Source organism: Chaetodon trifascialis, chromosome 1, assembly GCF_039877785.1.
Source record: "Chaetodon trifascialis isolate fChaTrf1 chromosome 1, fChaTrf1.hap1, whole genome shotgun sequence".
Taxonomy (NCBI): Eukaryota; Metazoa; Chordata; class Actinopteri; order Chaetodontiformes; family Chaetodontidae; genus Chaetodon; species Chaetodon trifascialis.
Genome location: NC_092056.1, coordinates 30,689,439 through 30,714,164, shown reverse-complemented (window position 1 = coordinate 30,714,164; position 24,726 = coordinate 30,689,439). Strand labels below are relative to the sequence as shown.

The 24,726-nt window shown below is 40.2% G+C and overlaps 1 protein-coding gene across 1 annotated transcript in view; it reads right to left on the bottom strand.

Annotated features, from left to right (window-relative positions):
* Positions 1-1,756: 1,756 nt before the first annotated feature.
* The window catches only part of minar1 (membrane integral NOTCH2 associated receptor 1), a 40,765-nt gene continuing 17,795 nt past the window's right edge, over positions 1,757-24,726 (bottom strand). The window contains exons 3-4 of the mRNA XM_070968728.1: positions 19,102-19,365; positions 1,757-4,605 (exon numbers count right to left, since the gene is read on the bottom strand). Of these exons, the coding sequence (XP_070824829.1) occupies positions 4,408-4,605; positions 19,102-19,365 (462 nt within the window). The 3' untranslated portion in view covers positions 1,757-4,407. The remainder of the gene's footprint in view (positions 4,606-19,101; positions 19,366-24,726) is intronic.

Below are 24,726 nucleotides of genomic sequence, written 5' to 3'. Positions count from 1 at the left end.
TTGAGACCTGCTTCCACAATGTGCCTCCAACCTGAAACTATTTACAGACTCCCACAGTGTGCTGCAGCTCCCATTCCCTGTACTAAAGGCAGATCCAATGCAGTGGATGGTGAACAGTTCCAGAAACATTAACAGTGGCTCTTTGCTTACAGCTGGGTTCAGCATCTGTCTTCATTACAGACAGCAGACACTCATGGTTTAGACTCACAATCTAAACCAGAAGCACTTACTGTACTTAGTACTGTGATTAAGAGAAGGCAAATAATCTGGTATCCTGAACAATGATATTTGACTTACTGATTAAAAAGTGAACCAAGAATAGGAGGTCAGGCAGCCAGTAAGAGGGATCTGTTGGGAGAGGATCCATTTCATTTCACAGCCTTTTCCCATCAGCCACCACAACCTGTTCCTTGGCATGTTCAGTCTTGCCTACAGGAACGATACTGAGATGTACTGCACTATTACAATGATGTCACCATCAGGCACCGGGCACCATACTGAAGGGCAGACGTAGCGCACCAGTCCATCAGGGATGATTTTCACCTAATCAGTATTTGTTTTAAAGTGAGCTCTTAAGATCTTTGGTGATAGAGTTGGGAAAAAAAAGAGAGCAAGCCATATATGAGATCTATTCTGTTCCTGCTCAGGTGTTAGCAAGCCGAGAAATCAGCCTTATCGCCACAAAAGAGCAGTTCTGAAAAGGCCTGTGCTATATGCATGATTTTCTTTCCTCCAGTGCCAGTATTTCCAGTTCTTCAATATCTGCACATGGCACCTACAGTATGGTTAAGCTACAAAAGAGTGCGGCTGTGGCACATTATGTCCTGCGTTGGCACTGAAAGTTGGCATTAGATATAAAACATGAGGTTTAGTAAAGAGGATGTAACTCCTGGGGACACTGGGCAGCTAAAAATAGTGATATGCACTACCATGCAACTTTAGCTCAACACAATCCATCTACGGTATAGTGCCAAAGTAATAAAAAAAAAACAACATACAAATCATAAATATGATGTGTGACTACTGGAAGTCCACCTTTCATCTGTATGCGATTTGAGGCTCATCCCACACAAAGAGCCCCATCTGTTTCTTAATTAGCTAATGAGACCTACAGCCAACACTGTAACCTGCTGCAGGGTTTAGGTGGACATAGCTTGGCTGCAGGCCGAACACTCTGCTCAGAACAATCACACTTAGGATCAGTGTGTGAAATCAACCCTCACTGACTCCATTTAGATCATGTATGAACTGAACTTATGACAGTAACTTCATGAAGAACTGTGTGAAGTCTGCGTCTTCAAATTGAAGAAGAGCAATGGTGTAGTTTCCTCTCGTACCACAGTGCTTTTCATTCCTTACATCCATACTTTTTCAGTTGTGCATTTTTTTATTCAACATATCTGAGACCTAAATTATGTAAAACTAGTTACCTCAGCAGTCAGTATTAATGCATTTACATGCCAGCAGTACTTAAAATAACATGTCATCCACCCTTCAGTATCGCTGCTGTTAGACACTGTGAAGTCAACTGCAGGACCTCAGTACAGCACTGATGTGGCATACAGGCTGAGAGAGCTTTTAATCAATCAGTGGGGAGGAGTAAACATTACTGGGTGCCTCATAATGGTCACAAGAGATGCAGTTTAATCCACAGCCGGGGTTGTATCCTGTCACTCAGTGTGCATTGAGAGGGCTGTAGTTGGTGGTGGTGGTGGATATGAGAAAATAAATGAGCTGCAATTTTTTTTTTTTTTTTGCTTAAGTGATATGTAGCAGAAATGATGCTGAAAAATGTCAAATTAGCATCAATGAGACTATTATGAAATGCTTAGGATCTGTCAAATCAGAACATGTTCTATGCTCTGTGTGTTGCTGCTCAGCTGTTGTTCCATTCATCATCATCAAATGCATAAAAACCCGGTTTCATACTATGAAAGACAGCCATAAGATTTATTACCAAATCGGATCAAGACCCTTCTAAAGCTCTTCTTATGAAAATTTAGTGATCTGACTGATTACAGTATTGTGCAAAGAATGTATGAAACACAAAACCTTACATTAAGTAAAAATTCAAAACATGTTTGCAAAAAGAGAGAGCATTATCTTAAAGAAATGTATATGTTAAGTGTTGGGACACAAAAAAGCATTTCAAGAATTTATGGGATTCCATGGAGCCATCATAAGGACAAAAATGCATATGCATGTCAGAAATTTAAATGAACATTAAAATGCAATTTAATAAACAAATATAAAATCATGGTTTCATATCCCATCAAGTTAGTATACCTTACTATACTAGACCTTGTAGGTCATTGCTATAATTGCTATAAAGGCCTGATCATCAGACTGAAATGCCATTTCATTTCACTGCATTCATTTCACTGTAACATTGTGTTCTTGTTAGTTGTTTTCTGGTTGGGAGGCGGGCTTAATTGTCTTTAGTTTTGCCCAAATAATTCACTACCCAACATGATTTTCAGTCAAAATGTATTTCTGTCAACTAACAGACTGCACAGCTATTCTCATTTTTGTGGTCATGTGTCTGTTGCTGTTTTTCATTGGTGTAGCCTGGTAGAAAGCTAGTTATGTATAGAAAGATGATGTTCCCATTCTTGAACCAGCATACAAAGCTCTGATTGCTTGATTGATTCTCCAACAGGCTGACACCCATCAATGACCACAAAACCAGACCTGCTTTGCAAATCAGAGTGTATGGATGGCAATTCAGGGGTCTGGAACCAGACTAATCCTGTATCCTGAACATTTCTTAACATAATGGAGTCCAGTAGCACAGCACCACTCACAACAGCTGCCTGAACTCCTCTCATGGACATTATGTGATTCATAAAAGTAGGATTTGTTGCAGGCCTGATGAACAGGGTAAAGAGGGCACCAGGGCTATATAGAGATTAAAGAATAACATGTTGTATCTTTATTTAATCTTATTGTCAACAAATGCCACCTGCAAACCCAAACCAAAAATTAAACGATCCTGCTTACAAGTATTGTCTGCATATCTTATTAGTCTGTGCTATAGAGCTGCATTATTGTCCAATGACAATTAAAAACACATCAGTGAGCATCACTGTGCGACATGTTCCTTCCATGAACACACACACTTTTCAGTCATGTTGACCCAGTACCACATACAGCTCACCATCCTGCTGCTGACGAATTCATCAATGAACATCAAATGTGTTTTAAAATGCCACTGAAAATAGTCCTCAACACGGTTTGTTTGTCATATTTGCTAAAACAAAGTAGGAGATTATTGAGCCTTTGTACAAAAAAGAAAATTTGAAACTTATATGCATTTCTGATTAAAGATTTATGTCGAAGACAATGGGATTGAGAATGAGTGCCACAGTCAGGATAAGGAAGTCAGAAAGTGTTAGAAATGGACTAAACACCTTGGTGCGATTTGTTGACAGTAAGAAAAATTTTCTATATGGAGGATAAACACAATGTTACCAGGCTATGAAATGGACATGGTAATAGGTGGGCCGGTTGAGCTACAGAAGTGCTTATACTTTAAGGCATTTAAAGAGACTGCAGCAGTGAATGGATGGACAAACCTACTCTGAGAGAGATGCTGCTCTGTTTAGTTTGTATTAATGAGGGAAGCTGGCCCAGTCAGCCTTACAATCCGGCCAGGTGAGCCTAACTAGAGTACAGTGATGCAGAACTCAAAGTATTCACTGAGCAAACATTTAGAAAGAAAAGAACAAATCCACAGTTTCAGGAAGAGGAGCAGGTATGTGCTGTTGGCTGGTTATAATTCAGAAAAATGAGAGGGCAGCAACATTCAAGTTACATCTCAAGTCATTCATTTCCAAGTGAGTAGGCTAACATTATCAATACATTCAGATTGGCTGTGTAGTCACACTGTGTCTGCAATCTATGTACAAGTACACTTCTATTTAAACTAAAGTACTTCAATATATTTCTAATTAGAAAAATGTGTGCCCAAATTTCCTTACTTAAAATGCTTGCTGTTATTGAAGATAATAAAATAAAGATAAATTCTCACATTCAACCAGATAATTCATCAAAAATAACTTTGATCAAAATACACTGTACAGTAATTATACGAAAAATAAAAATATCATTCGCTGGCTACAATAACAAATCCAATTTATTTTAGTGTTCATCTGCTGTAGCTGTTTAAGATAGACAATTAAACTAAAGAGCTTCCAACTGTCTCGCACAGTTTATTACAATACAATAAACTACAACTGTTAAACCAATAGATATATAGTATATATTACTGTATGCACTTGCTGAATTCATTTCTATTGTACAGGAGCTGTCCTAATCATTTTATATTGGCAAGAAAGTCCACCAGAAGTAAATACTGCATTAAAAACAAAAATCCTTCAGCTGCTGTAGTCATTCCATCTTGGCTCTTTATGTTTTCATGGTGCAAATTGGGACAACGATGACCAAGATCACAGTGCAGGTAGCGGCTGCAATCAGCGCTCCAATCTTACACACCTTAGCCCTCCTGAACTCTGCCTCTTTCCTCTTGAGCAGTGAATCATATCCTGGTGTGTACACATCCTCCATCCAGTACTCCAAGTTGTTGGGGTTTAGGGACTCCTGGGTCTGATAAAACACACAGATGCAATAAATAAGAGGATGCACAGGTCTAAGAAAAGCTGCACATTTAATAAAAACTGACAGTTGGCTATGAGGAAAATACATGAACACATACACTTCCTGATTTGATGATAAGGAAGTTAAAACCTTTACCTGTGTTTTGACCAGAGGAACACATGGTCAAAACACAAGCTTCTACTTTGGAGCCAGGCGTTCTGAAGTTTTCAATTTCCTTTTGCACCTTGTCTTGTTTCAAAATAGATTTTCATAGCCACAGCATGACAGATTGTTTAAACACTTGAACACTATTTAGAGACCATCTGAGATATGAATATATACAGAGGTGACCTGTGCCTTTCCCTTTAGTGCATACCTCTAACAGGAAAAGATACTATGGAGAGAGGTAGGCCTTTATTTGAGACACTTACTTATTTTTTTTTTTTTAATTTTCTCACTGCTATTGTTTCTATTTCCAAATTATTTCCAGATGTTTCCATGTTACTCTTTTTCTGTCATTTCTACCAGCAATGAAACATTAAATCCACAAAGGTTCCACATTGGACTTCATCCTCCCATTCTTGGTAGTCTTTGTATTTGAAACATCCGCATGAAGTATTAAGTTTCACTTAAAGAAGCTTAACAAGACTAGAAAAAACAGGAGAGCATAAATAACTGGTTAACTAATTGGTGAATGCAAACAGTTTCTGTTCAAAAAGAAATTGATTGCAGCACACTGGTGACTATGACATGACTGTTGCTCTTCTGATGGAATATGTATGGGCAGCCTTTCCCAAACATTGGGTCATGGCCTAAAATAGGCCATAAACCCATTTTTATTAGGTCGTCAATTTGAGTAAAATGCATAACAATGGTTTAACGTGAATTCATTGTCCTGATTAAAATAGAAGAGAGGGCCATGCTCATACTAGAGAACTGGAGTTACATCCAGCAACTACTATTTTGAGGCAAGTGAAACAAATTTTTGCTGTGTAAAGAAGTGACTTTCAAGAGAGAATGTTTTGACAGCAGAAAAGAAATGGATTCAGTTTTTAATGATAATATCCTCTCTGTCATACACATTTTAAAGTCATTTTTTTGTTGTGTTCTTTATTAGAAGATAATAAATGGAGGTGTTACAATAATTCATAATGTAGTTTGGTAAGTATGGGTCTGGAGCTGCAAAAGTGTGGGAACCCCTGGTGTAGGGGAAATATACGTTATGCTGAATTTACCATGTAAGCCATTACTGTAAAAGTAATCCCAGCCTTGTTTGTGCTTGACTCGGCCATTATCTGAATACGAGCCTCATTTAAGAATTAACAATATCCCTAGAATATACAAATACTGAGAAAACAGAAAACATACAAGTGTGGTTGAACGCACATTATGGTATATTTGTAAGCTTTTTGTAATGCTGAATGCAAAAACAGAGAAGTTTAAACCAGCGTAAGCAAACTGAAACGTACACAGCTCCTCTCCAGCACACCATGCACCAAGGCTGAGCTACCACACTGGTGAAGGCAAAAAAGCTGAAAAAGTATGGTGAGGTCAATGAAGCATAGTGTACTGGAGACGAGTTGCAATGTGCTTTAATTCTGATTGATTTCCTCAGCTTCACATTATTTATTTGTTGAGATTGTTGATTGTAGCTACATATATCTCAACAACAGACACATGCACACACAAAATATCTCAGAAACAAATAAAAAACAGGTGCTTTGAAAGAAAAGTAAATGATCTCAATATCTGGCCATTTCTTAATGCCAAACAAAGAGCAGATGGTGAGCTCTGGCTGTGTGCTAATGAGAGGAGCCTACAGAGGGATGAGAGGAGTAACTGTGACTGGCAATGACTGACTCCTAATACAACCAACGATAAAATATGATCCTGCATTCCTCCTAATCTCATCCTGCACCACCAACCATGGTTTCTGTGCACTCTGCACGGTGCACTTGATGGCACTGTGCACTCTGCATCTTGAAAAAACTAATGACTGTACAGACTGCCACCGGGGAGCTCTTTTTTGTAGTGATTTTGCTTCGATTAACAGGGACAGTAGAGAGCAGACAGGAAATGAGGTGAGATACGAGGGACAGCATGAAACAATCAACGAATGTCCCCCGAAGGAACTGAGCCATTACACCATCAGCATCTTAAATCTGGAACACCAGGACAACCAAGGAGGCTCTGAGGTGCATAGTTTCAGTCAGTTAAGCTATACCATCTCCAAATCAATAATGTGTAGCTAACATTTTCTTCTTAAGGCGGAGAGTGGAGACACATTCGCTGGAGCCTGGATGTGATGAGAACACAGTTAGTGCAAGAGTCTATATCCACAAAAAACTGGCTCTGCAACAAAGATTGATTTTGTTTTTCCAATCTGCTCTGTAATGGCTTTGCAGAATACAGTGCAGGAGAGACATTCTTCATTGTAAGACTTGCAACTAACAGCATATTGATATTTGAAATGATTCCTGTATATAGAATGATAGAAGGCGCAATAGGCAGAGCGACAAACCAGGAACATGTTCCACATTAATATGATACATTATAAATGGGTAGATAAAACTATGGAAGACTATATGTTCCAATGTTGTAGTAATTTAAGTGTATATATATGAGTGTGTGTATTTACTATTGTTTCTCTTTCTCATCTGTTGATCTCATATGTTTACATTTAGTCACCCTTTCAGGCACACATTTTTCTTCGATTCATTTAATTATTTTTAGTATCAGTGTAGATTTTTGATCTGTTCTGTTATTTCCCATGAAACTCAGTTAATCAGCCTGTATTTACTGTTCTTACTGTTCTTATCTTCCTCTTGTTGTTTTGTCTTGTCTGATGAGTCAAAAGATGAGTCACTCATCGCAAGTGAGGGAGTTCAAGTCTCTCAGGGTCTTGTCCATGAGTGAGGGTACGATGGGGCCAGACACAGACAGGCAGATCGATGAAATGCTGTGTGGTGTGTGCATGAAACCGGAGACAGTATGAAAAGCTGTGTTATGAGTCGACTGTGGATGTAGCGTTGTTCTTTATGGGAGGCGGAGTAAAGTGTAAACTTTTTAGGAGACATCTAAATTATTCTTCTCTTTCTGTACGTCAGATTTCCTACTAGTGCTGCATGTCAATTTTTCTGTTGCTGCCCGACTTCCTGATTTACACTGACAAGATGGACATATTTCACATTGAAATATTGTGTGGCACAGCCTAATTTGTCTACATGTGATTTTCATTCATTGTCAGTTTGTTGTTGACACAAGGAGAGAGGGACTTAGCATGTTTTCACAACACAGAGTGTCTTTAGATGCTGGTCAGTGTACTAGAGTTGGTTGCTGAACTTTATTTCCGCTCAGTGAGGGACATGTGGTCCAATGCATCCACACAGAAAGCAGTGTGTGAAAAGACAGTCTGCAGCTGTATGTTTAAATGCATGTACATGTGCCAGAGTGAGAAGCTCAGTGCAACAGAACAGGAACGAATGGTGTGTCTGTTTACAGTGCAACAAAACCTGGGAAAAGAGGATTCAGCGGCTCATGTTTTAACAAATAACTCAAGACAGTCATGTCATCTGACACGGTAATTACTGAACTCAGGATCAGATGCTGTCCTCTGCTTCATGTCCACTACAACTGCTGCATGGTTTTCTGTATGAGTGTGCAGTCTGAATCCCATGCAGGAGTAAATTCAAGCATTAACACTTTTCTCTGTGCTATGAGAGACAGTAACAGAATGCAAATATATTAAATATATGAATATTTACTGATTTTAAATAGAATCAAAATGGGCTGTAATATATTGATAATCTTAATAATTATAGGTTCAACAACACCTTCATGTGATGTTTGCAATTATCTGCCTCACCCTCTCTCAGCATACTGTCTCTTCTCCTCTGTGTGAGAAGAAACAAGAATGTTGTCATTGAGTTTGGCCTCGAGTGAGTATGTAGAGTTTGTCCTCTTTCAGGTCTTTGTTGAGAAGGTTTTATGGTCCAGGTCCACCAGGGCTGGAAGTTGCTTGTCACCTCTTATTGAAGTATATTGACATCAAAAGATTTGAGAGAGCAAAACAAATTCCAGCACTACTCAGTCAGCAAGTTTACCTGCAAGAACGAACAGGCACAGATTTGTGAGAACAGAATTAGATTTGCGCACAGGGGAGGACAGAATCACTGTGAACACAGGAGGAACTGCGTAACTACATTTGAGCCAGCACACAGGGCTTCTCTCATTTGTAATGATAAAAGAAGACTTGGCAGTCTTAATCCCCTGAGTGTAAAAGTGTCACCATTTCAATTTGACCTGGAAGTAAAAGGCCATTCTGTTAGATCCTTCCTTTTGGTTTCAAAATAAAAGCTGAGGCAGTGGATTTAACCACCAGACTCACACCAGGTTACCTTGGTAACTTGGTTGGTGTTATCTTTTTTGTTTACATGAGGTGATTTTGTGCAGTGACGGATAACAAAATACTGCTGGTGCTAACCTTGCTAAGAGGACTTTACATATTTACACAGAAGCGTAGTTACTCTTCCACTTTCATTTAGAAAGCAAGGGAAAGGCAGGAGACTTGGACCAGCTGGTGTTATCTTAAAAATGAAAATGTGTTGACACTAATTGACTAAAATCACATTCAATTTGTGGGCAAACAACCAAGTTTGTAAGCGATTCGGGCAGAATAATCTTGAGAGTCAAACTAATTTCAAAGTTGTTACAAGCTACATATCACAGTGGCAGAATTAGCTTTGTGCTAACATCTATTTTCAGAGTGGTTTCTGGACCAGATGTTTGTTTTCTTTTGTCTTTTCTGTTGTAATGAAATATTTTAATAGAGAAAATTATTAAAATAATTGTGGGAAGAACATTTATGAATGAGCCTCATTGTCACTTCTGACTGCCCAGTGTGCACTGGGGCGTGCTGAACACACCTTGGCTAATTTCATGGTCAGGCTTTTCTGGCACACTTGATTACAGAGTGAGATCAGAAAAAATACATTATCATGCATTCGCTACTTTCATCCTCTTTAAACAACATGATGCATTGACAGTTTTGGAATCAGGTGGATCATCAATCATTAGTTCTCCTCAGAGGAAATCAGAGGAAAAGTCATGATAACTCATACTTATTGCTGTCTGGGAAATTCTGGGTTGCAAATATGAATACAGCAGTTCAAATATACTGCCAGGAGCTGATGATGTCCCCTAAAGATGAATTCATTTATTACTTTCCTTGTGATCGTCCTGTTTTCTGTGCATCATAGTACATGATTTTACTTATCAACACGATGCTCAACAAACTCAACCTGAGCAATCTTCATCACATTATGCTGTGGATCACAGCCACACATCTGCCTGTACAATAATTAAAAATGCACAGCTTCAGGCGATACTTTGGCCAGACTCATTAAAGAAAAGAAGAGACACACAGCTGTTGGCCCTGATTAGCCAGTGTTTGTGATGTGTCTCACACAACACAAGACTGGTCTGGCAGTCCTGCGGGAGATATTAGCAGAGGTTTTTAATTGATCTATGATTTCTCTTTTGAGAACTATTTTCACTGTCAGTATCCAGTGTGCCTGGATTAGGGCTGCTGACCTGATGTGCATAATTGTGGCTTGACTGTGTGTAACATCACTCAAATAAGGGACAGGAGGCTGAACAGATACACAGCAAATTTCTGGAGTGGAATAATCTGGAGTTAGACAAAAAAGTGTGAAAGAGTAAGATTTTTGGAGTTTATTTTCTAAGTTAAACTACAGTTTATGTTGGAGATACTTGCTGGTGTAACATTTCGGTGTTTGTTATGTCTCTAGAAATAAGTTTATCATTAGAAACACAGTTCAACGTGATTTGTTTATTATTGTAACCACAGCAACATAGAAGCAGTGCATCCTGGGAAGCAGGAAGGAAATTTTCCATGTGGTGGTCAGTTGTCGTGTTGAGACATTCATCATTAGCAGTTGTCAGCTCCTCGGTTAAGACGTTATTCTTCATTTTTCCTCTTTGCTAAGGCAACGTCTGTGAATATTATTCATCCAATAACATGAGGGCGTCAAGTTATTTTGTGTTTCTGTGAATATAAACACAGTTGGATGCTAAATGCGTTGCTAAGTCAAGCTAGCTCAACAGTTCATTGCTGCTTATCGTTTAACTATAGGTTAGCTGTGTTTTCTTCATATTAGCTACGTGGCTAGGCTAGCTAGGCCCTGCTAATTGCATAGATACTGCTGTGGTATGTTTATTTGCTTGATAATGCTGCTTAATAATGCACATATTTTTTGTTGTATTGTGATTACAGTGTTTAAACTGATTGGAAAGACACCCCATGACAGTGTTCATTCTCTGGGTGTTGAGGGGCTGGATTCAACACTTCTCAGGTGTTAAGTGGTCCACAGTTTTGTTGCCGCACCCACCAGTTTAGTCTTGGACTTTGTCGAGGGACAGGTAAAAGTGCTATTTTACTTCTCAAACCTTGTTAGGTTGTGATGGGCTTTCTGACAGTGTAATGCTCGGACGAACTAAGTTAGCTGCCGAAGTTGAGGCTGGCCCCAAACTGGCGACTGTGCTGAATTTAACTCGATGGCTTCTTGTATCTCACTAGACACACATGATTGAAATTAACATTATACTCTCCAGTTCTTATCCTTCTGTGTATATTATAAGTCAGTAAACCTTAGCTAGCAGTGTTTCTTATTTTATCAACATATCACTTAACATGTGTGTTAATCCTGTTTTATTTTGGTAGTCTTGTTCCTGTTTTATTTTGGTAGCCTTCCCTTGTGTGTCTTCTTTAATTTACTTCATGTATGTTTCCCACCTGTGTGATTGTGATTGTGATTGTGTCCACCTGTGTCTGTTTAGTTCCCCTCTATTTAAGTCTCTGTGTTTCTTTTGTCTTTGTGGGATCATTCCCCTTGAGCGTGGTTTTCTTGTTCCCTGTTACTGCATTGCATTTTAATTGCATCCATATTTCTTTTTCTGACTTAATGTCACCAAACTAGCACTTTACCATACAGTGATGACATGGCACCATAAAGCCAAACAGAAGTGTGTAGCAGTGTTTTCAATGTGAATGTTTGCTGTAATGTATGTTTACACTTGTTTGCACTTGAAAATGTAACTTGTCACACCAGTAAGTATGCAGCATGGATTGTTGAACACACTGTATGCAAATTTATGAAATAAATATTTGTACTAAACATTATGGTGTGTTTTTGCAGACATTTTCTCCTAAAACCTTTTTAGTGTTTTGTAATATTAACTCCATCCATCCATTTTCTATATTTTCTACTGCCTATCCCTTTTCGGGGTTGCGGGGGGCTGGAGCCTATCCCAGCTGTCAATGGACGAGAGGCGGGGTACACCCTGGACCGGTCACCAGCCAATTGCAGGGCAACATATACAGACAGACAACCATTCACACTCACACTCACACCTAAGGACAATTTAGAGTCACCAATTAACCTAATGAGCATGTTTTTGGTCTGTGGGAGGAAGCCGGAGTACCCGGAGAGAACCCACACATGCACAGGAAGAACATGCAAACTTCTCACAGAAAGGCCCGACCCGGGGATTGAACCGGCAACCTTCTTGCTGTGAGGCACACGCACTACCTGCTGTTCCACTGTGCCAAATATTAACTCCATAAGTGTTAAATAAAACATACTTTTAAGTGTTGAATCTTAACACTTAAAAGAGTTCACATTAGAATTAACTCAAGGTGAGAATTCTATTTTACTCTATATGGGATATAGTTTTAACTCCACAAGAGTTCAGTTTTAACTCCTGAAAGATCAACTCCTAGAAAGGAGTTCCGTTAACTCTGTCCTAGAGTGAATTTGATGGTCTCACATGTACACTCAAATTGAGTTGATTTGAACTCACTGAGAGTTTATTCCAAAGGCCAGAATTTGCTGTGTACCTTTGGATGGCTGTAAAGACAGACAACAGAGTAGACTTCAGACTGCTCCTTTATTGATCCCAATTTGGGAAATTATTTGTTGCAGTAGCAATTAAGCATACAGACAAACACAGAATGTATGCAACAATTGTTTAAAAAAGTCACAAAAACAGGAATAACAGCAGTTTGTTAAAAATAAAAATAGAAATAAGTATAACTAAATGTATAATTATATAATATGTATTATAATGTATAATACATATTGTTAATAACAATATAATAAAAATTACAATCTAAAAACAGACAGAACGTTGCCCAGTCGGACAGTCTGCGGTCTGTCTGTCAGGTAGTCAGTAATCCAGGAGATTGTGGGTGCGTCAACTCCCACCACTTGCAGCTTCTCACCCAGGAGCAGTGGCTGAATGGTATTAAATGCACTGGAGAAATCAAAGAAAGTGATCCTAACAGTACAATCTAAGTGGGATTGAGCATGCTGCAGTAGTTGTATGGTGGTGTTGGGGTTAGCAGGCGAACTGTAAAGGGTCCAGTGATGATTTCGCATGTGGTCGGAGGTGGGCCAGGACCAGCCTCTCAAGCACCTTCACCATGAGCGATGTAAGGGCAATGGGTTGGTGGTTGTTGGGGCCAGATGGAGATTTCTTCTTTGGAACAGGAATCATGCAGGGCGTCTTTCAAGTCCTCAGGGCTCTGGAACTGATGTCATCACGGCCAGCAGCCTTGCCCAGGTGCAGCATCTACAGCTGTCTTCTGGCCTGGCCCACAGTCAGGCAGGGGATGGTGCTAGTAGGGGATGGTTGGGATATGGCAGTTGAGTCCAAGGGAGGAATCACCAGGGAGGGTCGAGGGTTGCAGGGAGAAAGCTTGGGCAGAGGGGAGTTGTGGGGGCCGTTGTGGATAGTGGGGAGGTGTGAAGGGGCGGGGGAATGTATGGCCACTCCTGGCTGTGAGCTAAACCTGTTGAAAAATCAGTTTAGCTCATTGGCCCTCTCATGGCTACCGGCTGCTGGTCTGTAATTTGCCTTGAGCCCGTGATCTCCTTCATTCCTGCCCGCACATCCTTCAGTCTGTTCTGCTGGAGTTTGGCCTCCAGCTTCCTCCTGTAGGCATGTCTGCTCTGCCTCAGCTTCTCCCTCAGCTTGTGTTGAACACTCCTCAGTTCTTTTTTGTCCCCTGACCTGAAAGCTTGTTTCTTCTTGTTCAGCAGACTTTTCAGGTCACTGGTGATCCAGGGCTTGTTGTTGGGGAAGCAGCGTACAGTCCGGGTTGGCAGTATGGTGTGTTCACAGAATTTGATGTACTTTGTGATACATTCAGTCAGGCTGTTGATGTCCTCCCCATGTGGCTCACACAACACATTCCAGTCTGTTGTCTCAAAGCAGTCCTTTAATGACTCATTAGCTTCCTGAGTCCACCTCCTCACTGTTCTCAGGGACACAGGCTGAGGGACAAGAGGGACATACTGAGGTGTTAACAACACCAGGCTGTGATAAGCTCTGCCTGGTGGGGACGGGCAGTGGCACTGTATGCATCCTTTGCATTAGCATACCATAGGCCTAGTGTAGCTTTGTCTGAGGTGGGACAGTTGATAAACTGGTTAAAAGTTGGCAGAGTTTTGTCCAAAATATTGTGGTTAAAGTCTCCAGTAATGACTACAACTGCATTTGGTTGCTGCATTTGTAGCTCCGCTATGGTAGAGTGGATGACGTCATACGCTGTTTCCCCATCAGCCTGCAGAGGGATGTATACTGTGATCACGATGGCAGACATGAACTCCAGAGGCAAATAATAAGGCTGCATCCCCACAGCTAGGAGCTCAATGTCTGGGCTACAGAAACATTCCTTAACGGTAGCATGTCCAGGATTACACCACTTCTCACTCACAAACAGCGCAATCCCTCCTCCTTTCTCCTTACCGTCCAGTCTGGGACGTCTGAGTGAAGCCAAGACTCAGTGAACGTCATAAGGCTGCACTGTCGTTATTCCTGAGTCCTGACAAGCGCGATGAGCTCGTCTGTCTTACTTGCTAAGGACCTCATGTTCCCCGTGATGATCACTGGAGCCGTGATCAACCCTCCGTTTGGCTCCGGCTCTGCAGCCCCGACGTTGTCATTCAGCTCGTCTCGGACTACAATCCTCTCTGTGGGCAGCGGTGTGGGTTTACACAACACGATCAGCTGATCACGTGTGTACACAATGCCCCCACTCCCCTCTGTACGGCCCTCCATTACAAAGAGTGTAAAAAGTAAGAAAGGCCACCAAAAAAGTTGTAAAACTGTGTGTGAATATCTTGACACAGTTTCTAAAAACGCAGTTAAGAAATAGAAATTAAAAGAAACGGAAAAAACACACTAAATGAAGAAAAACAAACGAAAACAACGGACCTACTGCAACAGGCTGCCACCTAACACAGCGCCATCTTATATCCAAGTAACAGACGGAACAGACTAGCTGTTGTGGATGATAGATGCTAGTGAAAAACTGGTTGAAGAGGAAAAGTTTATATGGTTGTGTCTTCACCAAATGAAGTACGCATATATGTATGCATAAAACAAAAAACCAAATGCCTCAGTGTGTGGAACAGACTGGGATCACTTAAACATTGCTTTCCTAACTTTGTAAAACAAAATGTAACACATAAATACATAAATATAAATGTACTAAATTGTTACTTTTTAAAATAAAGATACCAGCAGGCCACTGTCACAGATACCCCATCCATCTGAATCAGTATTGGACTGATATCAGTGTGGTTGCATCTCAAGGTAAAAAGTGAACACACCTATGGTATGATGTTGCCATAATGGACAGGCAGCATAACTGACTCAGTCTGGAATGTCATTACATCTAACTTTTGTCATGTCTCATTTAATGCCAGCACATATGAATACAACTCGCCTATGAATAAAAAGCAGGTAACTGTTGTCAATCATCATGAAGCCATAAATGTATATATCCCTGTTAGTCACTGCTATGGTTAAGCATAACAGAAATGTTTAACAATCTGCCTTACGTTAGTCTGCTGAAATCAACAAAGATGTTACAGTCAGTCAGATTGTAAGGTTTCTCCTGAACAGGAAATGGGAAACCCACTGCCTTACAATTAAGGTCATAGCTGGTAATTGGTGTTATCAGAGGGGAGCAGAGTTCAGTGGTGACATACAGTGCCTTTGAAACTGCCCTTGCTCTCGTGCTGCTTTTAGTATCCTGCAATTTGACCTTTCAGCCAACTACCCTGCTTCTCTCCCTTTTCCTCCTCTCTGCCCACTGTCTCTCACTCTCTGTCTTGACACTAATTTATATTTTAAGTACTCCAGATATTACATTGTAAAGTAATATAAAAAAAAAATCATAAATGCCTCATAATTCTATTTTGTTATATATTAAGATCTCAATGAATTACATTCACTCGTGTTTCCTCCTGTTCAGACCAACTCATTTTAAGAGGAGGACACAGACTATACTGGCTCTCTAATTGGCCAACTATCTTCTTTTTAATCTTCAAACAAATGTTCAAACCTCACTGGAAGATGTGGTCAGATAGATCCAAGTGCTCAGTCAACTGCTTTTCTCACTAGGATTAAGCCAGTAAATATAAGTAAATATAAAGGTCATATGATGTCAACTTGTCTTGCTTACACTCTGTTAAGGCTGTATTTCAGTCATGCGTACGTAACCACCAGCATCTTGGGTGCATGGACTGTGAGCATTTACAAGTACACCTGCTATTTTAGTTCATGCATGTGCAGCAGTGCAAAGAGCAAAAAGTGTGAGTGAAGTGGAATATAAATGAGACGTTGTGGTGATTAATAAATACACCCTGAGAGAGTCATGTTAATGGTGTGTTTGCTCTGAAACACAGTGAAATATAACAACTTCTCTTCAAATAATCAGCTTCTCCAGAGCAGAGTGGCACAATTTGAACACACAGCACCACAATCCACAATTCTGCAGGCAGACGGGTTTTTAACAGTTAATTAGTACAATGATGGTTGCATGGATTTAATGAACAGTGTGTTATGTTTAACAATACACAGTGTTAAACAGCTGCAGAAGGATCATTTATAGATAAACGCAGACTGATCGATTGATATTCCAGCTTTAACTGCATTCAATGTTAATTTTTGATGCTGATTTCAATGGCTGGGGATGGTTTTTGCTCCAAGTATTGTGTTTTTGCTTGTTTACAGAATCTACGGATTGGCAGTAGAGTGACTGCAGCAGAAACAGACGTTCTGAAGACTCTATTTTCCACCAAAGTACCAACAAATTGTTTTGTGCTGCCTCATTTGCAGTTTGCATGTCTCCCCCAACCTGTGCACTGTGTGCTCTGCATAGGGCACCAAAATACTACAGACAGGATTTTCAAGGTCACAAAAATACAAAGATGGAGTGTTGTTTGTGTTGGTTGTTGCGCTGCTGTGAAAAAAAGAGTCCAGCATGCATTGATGTGATTGCAGTTGCTGTTTGAGGCGCCTGCACTGTCCATATTGCTGAACGCTCTCGCACCACAGCATGGTTCACTGATTTCTTGTGCACTCACAGCTGATAGAGGAGAGTGTGCGTCTTTGTGTGATGGACTGACGTGGACAATTTTAGATTTTCTCTCTACGATAACTTTGCTCAAACTAGAGCTGGTGATTGTTGGAACAGTGGAATAACAAATACAGTGAGTTTGGTGAGTTTCATTTTGTTTCTGTTATGTTTGGATGTTTTATGCTGTTAATTTGAAGTTAAGCTCATCTTAGTTTAGTAAAAACAGACAAACTTGAATTCAGAAGGCCAGCAGTATATTTTTCTCTTTAATAAAGAAAATGGGCGTGAGAATAATTCCTTTCTCAACATTTCTTGTTTAATAGACTTAAAAGAGCTTGTGAAATCTCTGCAACACAGTACATAGATGTCTTTGACATAATGTTGGAGATGTTGCTTCTTCATGTTCTGTTGATGATGAATCTTTAAGTGAATTTTTAAGATGATATTTTGATTTAATTTGATATTAAAAAATGGAGGTTGAAGCAGAAACACTAATTAAAATGTCCCATATTGTCAGTAGGTACAGTAGGTGAAAGCTCTTTTGTAGCCATAAAGGGAACAATGTAAGGACATTTGAAGAAGCAGTCACAGGGCTCAGATGCATCTCAGCTACAGCCAGAGGCTTGTCAGGGATAGGAATTGATTTCTGGGTCACTTGTGACTCTGAAGGCCATACAGTGACCATCAATAATGCACCTCAGTGGCCGTGTCAGAGCTTAACAGGGTCCCTGCAGTCGTACGGAAACCACACAGACACACGTGTAAGGGGAGAAGCACTGTATCAGTGAAACCCTGCAGGTCACACATAACAGTCAATGCTGGAGTGTGGTTTACATCAGTGTGTGTGTATGTGGAGAAGTGACACAGTGGCAAATAAAATATGGGCAAGTTACAGTCTCAACTGGTGGAGTCAAACAACTAGTATTGATTGAGTTTTCCAGTCAGCCTTGAAAACCTTTTTCAATCAAATATAGTCAAAGCCTGCTTTTAGTGCCCAATCGATCAGACAGAGCCAGTTTCTGCTCCTGTGGAGCCTCACACAGACGAAAGTGTCTCTAATGAGACTGACAGAGCACGCCCAGCTGCCTCATTCAGCTGACTCATTGTGCTTCTCCATATTTTGATCAACAACAAAGCACAGTGGCATTGGAGATGGACTGCAACACTGTAATTCTGCTGTAAGGCCGGATGGATTCTTGCTGTCAGTGGCACCACTAATTCACCGGCTGTTTCCAGGTTGGCAGATTTATGGTGTGTGTGAAATTAAACAGCTGTGTAATTTCACTGGTCAGCATTCAGAGACCTGCAGTTTGCTCAGGACTTACCTCAATAGATAAGACAGATCAAAGATATATATCCATACACCAACCACTGGTTGTCATGTAATCTACTACGGTTGGCTACTGGATCACAATTGAGTTCACTCTCCCTTCTGAACAGTCCCTGGTCAAAACTTTGCACATTCCTGCAAAAAATGTTTCAGTTCTTTCATTTCTATAGCAGTCTTACTGTGCATATTTTTAACATTATTTTTTTATTTGTTGAGATTTCGTATCAACTTCCTATTTTCTATTTATGCTTCTTTACTTAAAATCTTTGTTTCTATTTCCTACTTCCTCTTACTTTCCTACCTTGATATTCATTGGTATGCACCAAAACATCAAGGAAAATGCCTTGTATGTGAAAACATACTTGGCAATAAGAGACATTAGGAAAGGATATTGCTCTGGCCAGAGTGAAAGGAATGATTACACCAAAACCAGTTTCAGTGCTTTTTCAAGACCAACTTGAAGAATGGTGAGCATGTCCATTGAACATGTCTTGACGATAGCACTGTTCAGGTATCACCTTTTAGGAACCTCATCAGAGCATCTCCTGAAGGCACAGAGAAGCTTCTAATAACAGGCCCCAATACCAGAAGAGAAGGCAATATGAACACAACATAACAGTCCCTGGCAACAGGTGTCTACATATCTACAAAGCTACAGACAGCTATGCTCAGTTCACTCTACAGACCTCCTGTGACTGTGCTGAGAGTCTGCAGAGTCCAGTACCTGCAGGTCCAGAGCTGTGAGCTGCTTTCCCTTCTCTGCTGAGTTGCGTTTATATTCCTCGATGGTCCAAGACGGCTGGCCTCGCTTTCCATCTGACAGGCTGGTGAGTCTCAGGTCGGTGTACAGGGGGCTGCCTTTCACATGGGGTTTCATAGAGGGGGTGAAGGGGTGCGGTGAGAAAACCTGCTCCACTAGGTAGGGCTCTTTTGGTGGCTTAGGGGGGCGGTGTGCCTGGGGGAGCTCGTACTGCCGCTCTCGCTCTGCCTGGAAATTGAGAACAGAAAACACAAAGGCCATCAGGGAAGTTTCTACCAGTGCATTCAGTGTCTTCAGTCTTGTGAGACTCTGTTTTAGAAAAACAATGAAGTAGTTTTTGCAGTAGTGTTTTAGTTTCGGCCAACGAGGGAGTTACTCGTTCTAGATCAACCAGGGCCTTTTGCCAGGACCTGAGCCTTTCCAGACTACACAACTCTCAGCGAGTAGAACAGATAATCTGTAAGACAAGCAGCACAGGAGGTATTATAGAGCAGAGGGTTTATTTTTACATTTTTAATATCATCAGACCACTGATGCAAATGCCTGGGGAGAGACAGTAAAATGCTACTGTGCACATTGGTGAGGCACATGGAGGCAGTCTGCTATCTGAACGTGTCCTGCTGTGATGAACATATGCAATGATGACATATACTACCATCATTTTTTAAGATTTCAAAGAAAAAGGGGTGAAACTTTTGACATGTAATCGGGTCAATCAGAGGCTATGGGTTAAGGTTTATAATAATAATAATAATAAGAAGAAGAAGAAGAAGAAGATCTGTAATCTTGTATAAAAGATGAATTTCAAACACATATAGCTGTTAAATCTGATGTGTATACATGTGTGCTGTGTATGAGTGGCATAGGAGTTGTTCATGTATATAATAAAACTCAGTCAATTCAATTTGTTCTACACTGAAAAAAATGATTTTTTGTCCCTGTAATTATTACTTCAATTATGTATATAATTCTACAAACAAATAACATTTGAGTGCTTTTACTTTAAAATGTCGGTTTTCATATGGTTTGTTACTTGGTGTTTGTTTGTCAGAATGTATCCTCGATTTTGCATATAAATTTTACTCTTTATTTCAAGTACTATTCACTAAACGACTCTATTAACTTTATTAGTTGAAATGTGCAAGTAAAATGTACTTGGGTGATATCAGTGAACCTGGCAACCTCCTTTGCACTCGGTGTATGACGTCAGAGGCCGTTCGTTGCAGGCTGTGCTGTGTAGTGCTTCTTCCCTCGCACATGTGAACACCTGAGACTGTGGACCAGCAGTGGGATTTAGTCGGCATGGAACCGCGAAGGTAAGTCTCGACAAAACCTAACAAGCACACAAACTTTGTAAGGTCCGTTTTATGTGTTATTTTTGTGTAAGCCGGTGCGGCTCGTTTTTCGTTGTGGTCCTTCTGCTAATGTTAGCTAGCTAGCGCACTTGTCGTTTTTGCCTGGAAGCTGTGGTTTTATCAAAGTTGGATGTGTTGCTGGGTGGAATGGCTGGCTTGCATGGTATGATAAACGTTTAACAGATATAACTTTAACGCTGAGCGAATGTAGCCTAATTATGCTGTCTGGTATGACCTAGACCCACCCAACCCCCACTTTCGCTGGTCAAATTCAAAGTTGGGTTCAAACTGGACGTGCCTACAAAACTCGAGCGCGAGCCGCAGCCCGCCCGTTCGATCCCACTGGTCAACTAGTCCTCTGCCCCAACCTTGTTTGTAAGTTTAATGTGTCTGTGTCGCCCCATAGTCTTCTGCAACTCCCGTCCATGTTTGCAAAGTTTGGATGAAAACAAGTGCAAAACCGGATACCCGCATTTGAGAGGAATATCGCGTCCGCGCGCGTGTGTGTATGTTGCTGCCGAGAGTCGTGTATACAGGTTGTGTGAGACAGGAGGGGGATCAACTCACAACTGCAGAGGTTGTGAGCAGTGTTAATTTTGTCAACTAAAACACTAAAATCTCTGTTCATTATAAACGGACGAGTAAAAACGTGACGAAAAAGATGAAGCTGGCCGGCCAGACAATCTTGATTACAACCATCCTCGGTGCCTTGATTGTTTTCTTTTTTCCATGTTTACCTTCATACTGGGACAAGCAGAAGCTGGCATGCATGTCCTTTCTTCAAGTTGTATTTGTAGTTCGATCACAGTGAGGCATCTCACACTGTAACCCTGGCTGCAAGCTGCACTGCAGTCAAGTGTGACAGTGTTGTAAACAATGCTGTTAGCGGGCTGCGTTGCCAGGTTTGACAGTAGTAGGAAACACCTTTGATGAACCCTTAATTAATACTTCTCCCTTCACTAAAATTATTCACTGTATGTTACATAGCAGATTTGAAAAAGATGTATTGGCTTTGTTACCATATTTATCTATTCTTGTTAACTTTTGTATTTAATAATAAAATAACATAAAAAAAAGCTACCATGCGAGCCACCACTAAAGCTATCTCTTAAAGAGTATCTCTGTATAAGAGGATTGGAGCTTTATTCTTGCAGGTTGTCAGTCATTTGTTCAAATATACAGAAAATAAACAGGAAATTGTGAAGAACACGATTATGTATTGCACTTTTCTAACAGGCCCTAGACATTTTTTTATTATACAAGAGTAATATGGTACATCCTTGTACCATGGGTGGTTCACCCAGGGCACAAAACTAGCCAGGACCGCCTGTGTGTGTGCGTGTTTTTCCATCCACATGGGGACAAAATTCTGAGTTTTACTATACTAGTGGGGACTAACTGTCTCTTTGTGAGGATCAAGACTTGGTTTTCGAGTTTATGTTTGAATTGGGTTTTGGTTAGGTTTAGGGTAAGGAGCTAGGTAATGCATTTTGTCAATGAGAGTCCCCATGGAGATAGAAGTACAAACGTGTTGTCTGTGTCTGTCTGTCTGTCTGGGTCGACTGTGGCTGTGTTAATAGAAATGTATTTAAAAAGTTCATAGATAACACTTTTTTCCCTTTTACAGAACCTAGAAGGTCATTTGCTCATCACTTGGCAACTTCCAGTCCACAGCTGAGATAAGGTAAGATCAAATTCGTAATGATTAGGAACAGAGAACACAGGTTAAGTTTTTATGTTTTGAATTTGTATTTTTCAGGTGCAACAACATGAGATGGGTGTGTAAGATATGCAGGTTTGAATCGGAGAAGAGGGGGCCATTGTTGGGCCATGTTATTCAACCTTCCTTTCATAAACTGTTTGAAATCTAGACTCAGCCATTGATTTCTAATTCTAGTTGTACATGTTTTCACAGGATGTCAGCCAAGAGGCAGTGAAGGAGGACTGCAGTCAACACTTGATGAAAATCATCGTCATCCGTCAGAACCTGGAACAGGAACGCCAAGACCCCAGCTACGTGTCTGTAGTCATAGAGGGGAAAGAGGTGTTGGAGGACTGCAGGAGTGTGGCAAATGCTTGCCTGCTCCTCATGGGTGTCATTTATGCAGTCAATCTGAGTTACCCACTGAAACTCAAATACACATTTGAGGTATTTCAGAAAATGCTTCTTGAGCTTGATGCTCTCAAAATGTCTTCAAAAGTCCAGGCTCTCCACAGGAAATTACTAGCATGAGTGTGTACAGTGGTGCAGTGTTTTGAATCCATGTGGAAAGGAAAGGTTTTTAGTTCTTGTTCTTCTCACATTTCCTTCTGTGATCACAGCGATCCAGTGTTAGTACACAGTTGATTAAGTTGCTGTTGTTGCAGTGACACCTCTTCATTGTTCTGAGGTTTAAAAGAAAGGAATACCCTACATATGTGAAATTGCCACAGTGTGTGTGCATGCATGTGTGTGTCGTTTCTGAAAGTGTAAAAAACTATTATTCTGTGACGGACACTTCTTCCCCGATTTTTAGAAATCTGTGAACATTTGGAAGAAAGTGTCAGCAGCAGGTCATGTTTTTTTTTAAAGAGGATATTCACACTAATTCTCCATTTAGTATGTGGGATTCCTCACCTGCAATATAAAGGCTGTGTTTATTAGATTTTAAAAGATGTTCACTGTTTCTCAGCCCTATTGTTTGTGGACAGGAGTGTGTGTGTGCGTGCATGCACATGCGTGCGTGAGTGGGTGTCTGTAATGAGACAGAGGTGTGTGTGAGGTGTGTGTTTCAATCCTTGTTCATGTACACCAAAGGAAGGTTATGTTATGTAGACATACATATGCAAATGGGAAAATAAAATGTCCATTTGAAAAATTCAAAATGTTTATTTATTCACTTCACAGAAATGGCAACAAATTTATTGTGGTAATGTGAAGTCATAAATTAAATTTAATTCAAGTAAATATTACTTAATCATTTCATAGAATTAAACAATGAAAATCTTAGTTAAATAAGAGTAAGAACCACCAGAAATATTTAATTGGATTTTGCAATTAAAATGCAATGGTAATTGAGTAAAATTTACTTCCAATAGGTGTGTACCGCTTGTGAGATTTACTTGAGTATTTTTTGTAAAGAAAAGGTGTTTTTAGGAAGTAAATGCTACTTAGAATTATCCTGAGTAAAAATTACAAGGGATTTCTGTGTGGAAAAACTTGCCTAGCTTTTTTTGAGTAAATGTCACTCCAAATTTTTTTCAGTGTAGCTTAAAAATGCATTCTAATTGTTCCCTTCATAGCATAGAAAGAGAATCTACCACAAAGAAAAATACTTTTGCACTTCAATATACAGTATCTATCTGACACAAATAACATTACTTACCCAAAACAGACTTAATTCACTTTCACAGAGCAGTTTTTCACTTATTCTCATGAATTCTCATTCCCTCATTTGAGCCTCAAACACAAAAATATAGTCACAAATGGCAATTCCATGTACAGACCTTTCTGTGGTCAACAGAAGCAATTTGTGACCGAACATTCAAACCACAAGCAGCACTACCTGGTTTCAGACTTCACAAAGCTCAGCAAAGTCACTCCAGTGACTTTTAAAGGAGTTAACACCATTCACATACTTTTTTCACCATTACAATATATGCAGTGTTTCAATAATTGCTCACTCAAAGTGCAACTCCCCTTCTCTACTCCTGAAACTTGGTTTCTATGACAAACCAAGACACCTTGAGTTATGAGCCAGTATGTGATAGACCACATCCACATGCCCGAATAAATATGAAACTGTCAAGTCAATCAGACTCATGGTGTGAAGGACTTGGTATTTGAAAGTTTCCACTTTATGGCTGCCACCATAAGGTGGCGCTTTAAGCATTTGCATTCTTGTGAAGCATTTGCATATCATTTGCAAATACTGTGCCACAGCTTCATGTTTCGAGCTCATTCCAGCTCATGGCATATGGAGCGATGGCAAAAGACAACAAATAATAATAATAAACCAGCACAAGCTCAATAGGGTTTGAATCCTAATGAAGAATAAAGCATTCCTGAAGGAAGAGTATTGATTGCATTGATCCTACAAGCAACTGCCATTAATACCAAGCACAATGAGAAACATCTGTCTCCAGAGTCAATGAAGGTGATATAAATGTGTGTGTGTGTGTGTGTGTGTGTGTGTGTGTTTGTCTTTATTAAGCAGGAAAGCTAAAGTGGCTCTCAGGTAGCAGCCGGCAGCCT